General features: G+C 30.4%; 1 protein-coding gene across 1 annotated transcript; it reads right to left on the bottom strand.

The window, feature by feature from the left end:
• Positions 1-239: 239 nt before the first annotated feature.
• On the bottom strand, positions 240-9,249 carry LOC127732296 (uncharacterized). Its single transcript, XM_052241365.1, has 7 exons — positions 8,734-9,249; positions 6,497-6,590; positions 5,609-5,983; positions 4,798-4,985; positions 4,050-4,206; positions 3,394-3,494; positions 240-2,810 (listed from the first exon to the last, which is right to left on the bottom strand). The coding sequence occupies exons 2-7, from the start codon at positions 6,558-6,560 to the stop codon at positions 2,475-2,477; spliced, it is 1,221 nt and encodes a 406-aa protein (XP_052097325.1). The 5' UTR covers positions 6,561-6,590; positions 8,734-9,249; the 3' UTR covers positions 240-2,474.
• Between the last annotated feature and the right edge of the window lie 2,067 nt (positions 9,250-11,316).

Below are 11,316 nucleotides of genomic sequence, written 5' to 3'. Positions count from 1 at the left end.
TTGAAAATTGAAATAATTTACAACTAGAACACAAACATATTTCCAATCTTTTTATTTAAGCTACTATTTTTTACAAGTTTCAAACAGTTTTTAATAAAACACTCAAGTATTCACTTTTCTACAATAAATGGACTCATTCAAAATGATGACATGCAGATTAATATAATACAAAAACATTATAATTGAGAAGGATTTTACTTTAAAGGACATAATTATCAACTTATTTCTGCCTATATATATGTTGTATTTACCATGTGCATGGATGAACTAGTCTGCATTTTATTAAACTATATTTCATATTTATAAATTAGCAGTGAATAAAAATTTAGTTTACAATTCTATGCCCATCTATAGATAGTCATCAACTTATTTATATCTTTTATAGCCTGTCATTATAGCAATGAATGCTATCAAGGAATAACAGTAAAAAATAATTTCATGGAAACCTGTGATTTGTGAAATCTAAATGACAAAACCACAAAAATGTAAAACATGTGTACATATAAAATTTCAGTTTCAATCAAATTTCAAAGTCAATAAGTATGCATGCATGTATAATTTGACTGTGATAATACACGATCAATACAAGCTAGTATATACACCTAAAGATACCATTCAAAAAGTACATGGTGCCATTGAAATTTACCATGCTATACATTTGTATACTATATACAAGCACAAGACTCATATCTTATGACAATATTTTTTTCAACAAGAAAAATCAAAACAACAGTATATGTTAAAAGATTTGCACATGTTACTATACTATCACCTACATGCATGCAAACATGACATATACTTTTTACTTATTTTCCCAAGAAAGAACTGCAGCATGGAAATTTCTATGTAAAAAATTTGAAAGAGGAAGACTAATTGATGTGAACTGAATTTGTTAAAAAAAAAACCAAAATGTATTCTATAAAATAAACTTTAAAGAACTGAAATAAAGGCATAAATACATGAAATATGAAGCACAAATCATTTGTTTATTTTTATCTCTCACTTAAAAAAATATACCTCTTTTCTTTTCTTTAAAACAAAGACACTTGCTCTCACAATATTATTTTTGAGAATAAAAAAAAAATCTCTCATCGCTCCTCTTTATCAAGAGTAGGTGTCTGAAAAACAAAGAATGTATTTGGTATAGCCCTTGAAAATACTCTTTGTATCTTGTACATAAAACCCTTGCCTAATCAAATTGCAACTCAATGCAACATTTAAAATATGTTCATAATACTAAGTCAACACAAAAGTTTGCAACCTAACATTATACAAAAACAAGAATGTTTCCAAATTATCCACAGATGCCACATCAGCACTATCAATTTCTATGTTCAGTGAAAATGTGGTATAACTCTAATTTGCCATTAAAATTAGAAAGATCATATCATATACTGTAAATTCAGAAATTTTTGCGTGCATTTTTGTGATTTTTGAAGGATGGACTAAAATGCAAGATTAATTATTGCGATTTTAGAAAAATCTGCATACAGATATAAGTATAAGATATCAGAATGCGAGTTCTTATTATTGCGATCTTCATCCACTCGCATTATTCGCATTAATAAAAACCTCACAATAATTTCTGAATTTACAGTATAGGGAACATGTGTACTAAGTTTTAAGTTGATTGGACTTCAACTTTATCAAAAACTACCTCAACTAAAACTTTAACCTGAAGCGGGACAGCTATAACAGTCAGACACATAGACCAGAAAACATAATGCCCATAAATGGGCATAAACAAAAATAACAAATGATATTTGCAACTTATAAAATATAAATTCACTATCAAATAAAACCATTCTAATACAGGTAAAACTATGATTAAATTTTACATATGTTTATAACATACAGAATAAAATCTGATTGTAAATGCTATCTATTTAAATTTACTTTGATATAAGGTTATATGGTGGTTTGCAGCCTAAAAGGAGGTCATTTTGATATATAAAATTGGGTCTTGTCTAAAATAAGTACAAATGCAGATGCATTTTCACAAGCCAATGCCAAAAGTACATTTTATTATTAATTGTTACTTTTGCCCAGCACTTTTTTAAATCTGGATATTATTTTTAGTATGTTATAAATAAAAATAATAATTTGGGTCAAATCTATTTACATGAATTTAACAGCTCATGTATAGTAGTAATAAAAAATATATATTTTTACATGCTTCAAGCAGAAAAGAAAATGAAAAATTGAATTATGTTGCATAAAAGTAAGTTATTTGGATAAATAACATTTACAGACCTGGTTAATTGTTAATTTAAGAATTATATTTTCAAGATCACAAATGCAACAGATTATTTGGAGATTTTAATTTTAATAACGCAAAAGACAGTGTGTTACTATTTCTGTATCTTAAATATTATAAACTAATCAATAAATCTGTTATCCCAAAATATGAAAAATTATGTGGTACACCTACAAATAAAACAAGTCAGTCTCATAGTTAAACATCAATGTTGATTTCATGCAAATAAATCAACTTCTTTCAAAACGAAGTTTTCGAAAATTTCCTTTGCCTTGTTAAATACACTTTTGTCTTTGCTGTGAACTTCATCCAGCAAGACTTGTCCTTGTATGTACAGCAGAGCCGCGCTGCAATTTGAAGGGTATGGCAACATTGCCATGTAATATATACCCATCAATGCCAGCACTGCATTAACTGCTGATGAGGCCTTTTTAATCATAGACTGTTTAATCATAACGGTTATGATTTCTTGGTCGCCATGTCGTTGGTACATTATCCATGGTGATGTGGAGTTCTTATGCTTAGCAGCTATTTCTTGCCACATCTCGTCTTTCTGGAAAAGAAAGTGTAAATTATTCTTCAGTCATCTTTCGTAAGAACTGAATGATAATTTGGTACAGAAATTCTTATCAGTTTCAAAATATCAATGAAAGTTGAGTTAAAGTTTTAAAGGATTGTATGTATACTTTTTTAAATCACCTCGCACTTTCATGACTGGACTCTAGTATACTACAACAGATTGTTATATCTTCTGACCAGTTCAATGTACAGTTTGGTTTGATACAACAAATTGCAATTAGGTCAATTTTTTTTTAATAAACTGCATTACCTGGAGAGCAACACTTACAACCAAGTCACAGTAACATAAAATATTCAAACTATCTAATTAAGACATGCAGGTTCAAAAATAATAATAACATTGCAAAGTGTTTTGTATTGTTATCATTGAATCATAATATAATCATAAGGTTTGATGTTCTTTGGTCATTAAAATGAAATGTTTTCTAACAAATATGAATTTTGTAAATAGATGCCTTTAAGAGAGTGTGCCCTTCAAGTTCTGCAAAATACACTCACTCTAGCAGGAAATAAAAACAAAACAATGAACAAATAAAAAATACAAATTCTGTACAAACCTTTACAATGTGTACTAGTTGTGGTACTGGCACACTTTTCCCCTTTTCTCTCTTGTCGAGAATTAAAGGCAGTTGGGCCATTGCCACAAGTATTTGCTGATCTATATAAACAAACAAAAAACGAGTATAAACATCATACATGTGATTTTTTTTATCAGTAACGTTTGTATGAGTCAGCTCCCAACCTCCAGATCTTTTTTTGTGTTATTGAAGTGAAACCAGAAATACATATGTATTTTTATTTTGCTTAAGCATTTAAATGCAATGACTTTCCATAGCATAAAAATTATCATGACTATTCACCTGACAAACACAAGGGTGCGTGCACATGCACACAAGCATGTGGTGCTTTAAAACTGAAGTACGCTGAAAAAAGTGAAGATTTTTGTGTCAAAATATGAATTGATACGTAATTTTGGGCAGGTCTAAAAACTGAAAATTAACCAAAAGCTGTGCATTTTTTCACTTAAATGATTGAAGGTTCTTATTCATGCATGTCTTAGCTCTATATCTATTGTGATGAATAACCTAATCTACAAAATACATAATAAAAGTCTTGAATTAGATGTTCTAATTAAAAATTGTTTAAAAAAAAGAAGTACAAAATGGTTCTAAATTGAACCCATCTTTTATTATTTAATAAAGATATATAATACCTTGTGATTTCAGTGCTGATCTAGGAACAGTGGTGAGGTTTTTTGAATACACCAAGTCCAATATCTCTGTAGACATTCTTTTCAAATTTTTTTCAAGGAGTTTATGAGAAATTATATTTTCCTCCAAATTGATGGTTGCAAGAAGGTTGGTGATGAGCTACAAAGAAATTAAATAACAAAATAATGTAATTTATATCGTTTAAATATAGGAACACATGCAACATTATTTAAATAAAAACAAAGGTGCAATCAGCACTGACCTGGGGTACTTCTTGTACAAGTCATTTTCATTTTATTGAAGAAGTAAATAATATATTTATCTCAGTAAATTTGTCTCATAAGGTTTGAATAACCTCCCCTTAATCTGCTCCTAAAAATTACTTGTAAAAGTATACATATTTTTTTTACAATCCTTAAAATTCTCAAGTTTTTGAATGTAAACAAATGCCTAAGACAATTTTTCACTATAGTTAGCTCATAATTTTTATTTCAGCTTTATGTTTCATCTCATTAATTCAACAAAAAAACCCATTGTGCAAAGATCTTAAGTAATTTAATTGTATAAGGAAGGTGTAAATGGTTTAACATTAAATTGTTTGACCACTGTGTTTTATTATTTATCATATTAAAGCAATCCTATAATAGATATATGGTGTATTATATATGTGTATTCTGATATTACTCGAGTTGTAATAATTTGTAGTGCTATTTCAAATTGAAATTATAGATAGAAATACAGAAAACTTACTATGTCAGTACTCTTAAATACTGGATATGTCCCTATCATATCCTCTACTCTACTATGCTTTGGTAAAGTTGTGGCATAAGAGCATCTATATTCTACTGTCAATCTAAGAAGTTGCTCAACTTTTTTCTCTGTTGTTTTTGGAGAACATCTCCTGAGTTCTTTGTCAAGAGACTTGGCACTTCTATCTTCTGTAATATCAAAATTGCAATGAAATATCAGAGTTCGTGAAAACGTTTTTTGATCCGTTGGTTATATTTGTTATCTAATCGCCCATTGTTTGGGCTTCATGAGCAAATCTATCAGGCCACGTGTAGATCGCCACTTTGGTTTCAGTTTGTTTATAATAAGAAACCAGTACCGGAAAATTAGCAGCAGGTACATCTGATGACCGATAGAAACACGTACTGGAATTAGTTGCAGTAAAACTAATTACCGATAAAAAGGAACTGCAACAGCCATTTTTACATCGGTCATCAGGACCGGCACTAGCTTCCTAAATACTGGTCCGAGCCTCATTTTGACCAACAGGACCAACCATTTTCGCGAACTCTGAAATATTTTGAAAAGAGAGTATATATTTTTCTTAAATCAACTTGTATATGTCATGAGTTCTCTGGTAGAGTTTTATCATCGGCAATCATACCATATATTCTTATATTTATATAACAGCATGAATAAATGCAAAAATAAATATGGTCAGATGGTTGAGACTGCAGATGTTGTTGGCTAGTTTATATCAGTATCATGTTGTGAAAAAACGTTAGACTGCAAAGTTCTATGCAAGGTCAAACATTGATACTTTAGTTCTTACCTAATTTCTCCTGTTCTGGAACCTTTTCAATTTTTCCCCCTCTTGTCCCATCATCAAGCTCTATTTCTGATTCTTCCGGTATTTTATCAGGTTTTCTTAAGAGCTCCCTATTTTCAGCTCTTGTTTTTACACCTTTCTTCGACGTATCTGTTGTTTTCAAGACTCTGTCCTCTGTAATTATTTCCTCAGTCATGTCAGTACTATCTGCTCCTGTGGGAATAATGATGGCATCATTGTGCGCACTTTCTGCCACTTCCAGTGGTACTTCAGCTGTTTCTTGGTTTGAAGTATCTACCTCTTCTTCCGTCGTTTCTGTCAGTTTTAAAGGCAAACTTTTTTCTTTTGTCAACCCTTGATCCTTTTGATGTACATGTTCTTAAATTAAAAATATAAATATTTAAAAAAACTGTTATCATAATGATATGTCTAGCCTTTTTGTAATTCTGAGTATGCAAATGTTGAAATTAAAAATGCATGCAATACTTTAACATGTGACATAAGTTGTGCAAATATTCAATTTGAATAGTCAATGAACAATGACTGACAGTACATGGCTAAATAATCTCCATGTAAATGAGATGTGCTGATGCCAATACAACTGCATACCAAATACCATTGACATAGAAGTTGTTCTCTTTAAACAAACCTGAACACAAACATATAGTAACTATGTAAAAGTTTCAAAGTCAATGACCCAGGAAGAGGAAGTGGGGCTTATTATAAACTCCATGGAAACCATACTTGTAAATGCCAATGAATATGCATACTAAATATAATTGACTTAGCATTATCAGTTCATCTTAAACTGATTTAATAACAAACATATGTTTGTAAACTTAATAAACCATTACTGCATGAGGGGGGCATACTGATAACATATATATATACCATTATTTTCATTATTTTTTCTTTTCCTTCCCCTGTTGGTCCTTGCAGGAGTGATGTTGTACATCCTCCTCTCCAAGAATTTTTTAACAGCACGCTGAAAAATAATGTGAAATTCTTTTAAAATGCAAAAAAAGTAAAATTTATATTTGAGTTGACATCTGTAATAAGAATGGTTCAATGTATTCTTCACAAAGTGAACAAAAAAAAACAACTTTACAACTGCAGATTGCTGAATTCTAAATTTTAAGTACATGTACATGTTTTTATGCATATCATTGTACTTAAGTTTTTTCTTTGACTGTTAATTAATTAAAACATTCAACTTAATAGGAGTGTGGATATTTCTGATTTGATGTGGGCACTTGTCTAAATTGGTTAACTTAACTGTTAATTTTACTAGAAGAAAGTTCTTGGTTCTGAATTTGCAAATGATTCCTCAATAAAGAATGTAACAGTTAACTTTTTTGAAATGTAACAAAAATGGCATTTATGTTATTTAGTTTGCTGATGAATTTCCACAGCCCTGTAAATATATCAGTATTAACAGGGAATCAGTCTGTCATTTCAACATGCAATGCTAATTAAATTTAACATTAATTGTTTGTTTCCCCATACGAAAGATAAATTAAATATTTAAGAAGAAATCAAAAGATAATTACCATTATAAACAATTAATTGCCTACATTAGTCTTCACCTTTTTTTTCATTTGTTAAAAAATAAATTTACCCAATACTGGGGAGTTTAACTAACCCGGTAGAGTTTGAGGAAACCAACAATCTTTTTTACTTGGCCTAAAGTTCTGTTAATAAAAAAAATTCATAAGAGTTCCGCAGAACCCAGTGTCTCGCCTACTTTTGATGTTAATCACAGGCTCAACAAAAATGAAAACAAAAAAATATTCCTCTCTATACTATCTTTTGATTGTAAGTAGCTTCTGTCCAAGTTTGGTAAAAATCCAGGATAGTTTATGAATCTAATAAATGTTTTAAAAACTTAAACTGCAGACTGTATGTAATGTTAACTGGAAGAAAAACTAAGTTCATTTATAAGTAAAATACGGAAAAAATGTAACAAAATTTTAAAAAAATTTCCTTCTAGATACTAGCTTTTAATCATAAACAAGCTTCTGTCCAAGTTTGGTACAAATCCAAGATAGTTTAAGAAAGTTCTTAAAATTTCAAAAACTTTAACCACAGAGTGAATGTAATGTTTCCTGGCAGAAAAACTAAGTCCATTTATAAGTAAAATATGGAAAAATAGAATTTTTTTTTTATAAAATTTACTTTTGAATATTATCTTATGATCATAAACAAGCTTCTGTCCAAGTTTGGTAGAAATCCAGGATAGTTTAAGAAAGTTATTAAAATTTCAAAAACTTTAACCACAGAGTGAATATTTGTGGACGCCGACGACGACATGTAGGATCGCGATGTCTCGCTTTTTCGACAAAAGTCGAAGGCTCGACAAAAAACATGCCTATTTTTGTTAGTGTTAAATTTGTAGTTTGGAAAAACAAATTAAATGACAAAGTTATCAACAGTATGTGCCATGGATGCAGACAAAGTTAAGACAATATGTTAATATAGAAAATTTCAACATGTATCAATCCTGAATCATTAATGCCCTGTTAAACATTGTTGTATGTATGGATTAAGTGAAATTGGCCATGTTACTAATATGATTTACATGTAATGTACATGTACTTCAGTTTCAGAAGACTTAGAGAGTTACCTCACAATACATGCACTACATCTTTGAAAATAAAAATAACTATTCAACTTATGTAATAAATATAAGCTATCAAATCATGAAACTGTAAAATCATTATATAATTGTATTTCATGTCTGAGACTTCTGTTAAACAATGGACAAGCATCAAATGATCTTATATTTAGCTATGATGTATTTAGATTTTTTTTGTTAATATACAAAGTTGCACACCCAAGTTAAAAATACATAATCCATTCTTCGCTCACAAGGACCTGACAACACTACACACGACTTTCTGTTTAATTTAAAGATCTTTGGATATTGTCGTAATGTCTCTGAAATCCTCCTATTTAGACATGCTTTCATCTTTTGCGATTAACACCTTAAAATAAAGCCAGTTCATTGCCTGTTTGAAAAATATTTACATTAACCATTTAAAAAAAACAAGTGTGACCCCCCATATTATATAGAACATAGCCTTAGTAGCTATGCACAAACTATTCTAAATTTGTTATTACATGCTTACATGCACATGATGCAGCTGTATTGGTTCTTACAGAACCCAATCCATAAAATTACATAATTGTTCCCTGCTGGTTTTGTTGAGTCATCCCGTAGGATACTATACTGTGATGCTAGTGATCTTGCCAAATGAATGGTGTCTAGTTCATTTGGTCTATCGCCACACAAGCTTATAAGTGAATCCATACACAGGCGAATCATTTTTACTCTGGCTGTATCCACCTCTTTCTCTGTGTGCTCTGTAGGGTTGGCTAGAATACCACACAGAGGAATATTAACAGTATGGACATCTTCATCTGAGGTCCTCAAAGTGGAATTACATTTGGTCAACACTCTGAGTAGTGGTGAATTTCTGCTACTACTTGTGCTGGCAGGTGATTCAGCGTTTCTACAAGCAGGTGGTGTTACACAGGTAACAGTTTCTGTAGTCTTTATCTTTTTCGGTGGTGGTGTGCTAAAATTGGCATCTTCTACTTCTTTGTTTTGCTGTTTTTTCTGCTAAAAAAGGGGAGATAATCAACAAAATTATGGTAAGCAAATTAAAAATGTATCTATCAAATGTACGATTAAAACTGTTTCAATATAGATGCAAAGATAATAATCATATTATTAATTTCTTCTTGAACATGCATGAAATACATGAATTTGTCACGACATAAAGCAAGTAACATTCAATCGATTGATCGTGTCTTGAATATGCATGAAGTACATTTTTTGCCACTTGACATTAAGTAAGCAACCATCCCTTGGTTTAGACAAATGCAGATATGGTTTCCATACATGTAGGCCAGTGAAATAAAATACATTTTCTTAACCCCTTTTGTTAGTTTTGGCCATAACATTTTCCCCCTTTTTGATAAAATTTAAAACTAAAAACAAAGTAATCGACTACTGTCATTCCAATTGCAATAAACTGCTTCGCTGAGCGCAGCTGGATACGCCCGCAGAGGTCTAACCCTGAACAGTTGGGGCAAAAATGGACACAATATTCAAGCTTGATACAGGTCTGAATTTGGATTGTAATTAAATATTTGACATACATCTATTATAGGTTTCTGAATAAATGTAGTCAAAGAACTTGAAGTTGGTTATATGAATTGAATTTATATTCAATTCAAGATTTCTTGCTGTTGTGCAATACACTGTGCTGTTGCGCAATACTTAGTAAATCTGTTGTCAGACTATAAACAAATAAAATTTATAAAATTCTAAAGGGAGCTTACATCAATAGATATAAACAGTTTACCAAAGATTCATTCAAATTGCTGAAAGCATTTTTGAGTTTTTGTCTGAAAACTGGAAAATCACCCCTTTTTTAATGAATAAACCCCATAATTCGGAAATGTAAAATCTAAAATTTTAAAGGGAGCTTACATCAATAGATATCAACAATTCATCAAAGTTTCATGAGAAGTGCTGAAAGCATTTTCGAGTTATTGTCCGAAAACTGGAAAATCCCCCCTTTTTTTCATGAATAAAACCCCATAACTCAGAAACGTAAAATCTAAAATTTATAAAAATCCAAAGGGAGCTCATGTCAATAGATATAAACAATTAACCAAAATTTCTTGCAAGTTGGTGAAAGCATTCTTGAGTTATTGTCCGAAAAACTGGAAAATCCCCCTTTTTTTAATGAATTAAACCCCATAACTCGGAAACGTAAAATCTAAAATTTATAAAAAACGAAAGGGAGCTCACGTCAATAGATATAAACAATTCACCAAAGTTTTAAGCAAATTGGTAAAAGCGTTTATGAGTTAATGTCCGACATGTTGACGACAGACGTACAACGGTATACCATAATACGTTCCGTAAACGGGCTTATAAAAATGATACTGAAAGGATGTTTGCTATTCTATTTCAAAATAACAATCTTTTTAAAAGACTCTATTAAATAATTAATATATCAGTTATCAGAACTGTAAAAGCAGAGGAAAATGAAGGATCCATGTCCTTGTTTTCCAGATAAAAGCCATAGACAATTTGGTGGGAAAGGACTTTCTCTCGATTTTCCATATAGTCAACATTGGCACCTTCAACTTTTGTCTTTTAACAACAATGAAAAAATATAATTTTCAAATATGGCTTTTTAAACAATATGTAATAAAATTCTGAATAGAAAAGTAGGGGTAAGTGGACAAAATTTTCAATGGCACTACATCGATGGATAAAAAAAAAGTATTATGAATACCCCGACAAAAAGTCAAAATCAAGACTAATTCATGTCTTAAATAATATTGTTTGTTTGCTGTCTGCCCTCCTGGGGCCCTAATTTGGTGAATAAAAATATTCTATTATGTACTTTTGTTGAAAAAAAAAAGTTTGATATAAGGGAATAGTGTCTGGAACACAAAATGGCCCTCTGCTTTAGTAGGAAATTAAACTGTATTCAGTACATGGAATATAATATAAAAAAATTAAACACACATCAACAAGAAATAATATAATACATATACCTGTTCTGTAATTTGAAGATCTCTGATCCTTTTTCTTATCATGAATTCTGGAAACAAGTCTTTTAAATCCCTGTCTGTAAGGGACATGAAGATATGTCCATTAATTTTGTTTTCTGAAAGGAAATCATTTA

The sequence above is a fragment of the Mytilus californianus genome, unplaced genomic scaffold (assembly GCF_021869535.1).
Source record: "Mytilus californianus isolate M0D057914Y unplaced genomic scaffold, xbMytCali1.0.p SCAF_23, whole genome shotgun sequence".
NCBI lineage: Eukaryota > Metazoa > Mollusca > Bivalvia > Mytilida > Mytilidae > Mytilus > Mytilus californianus.
This window is presented reverse-complemented; position numbering and strand designations above follow the sequence as displayed.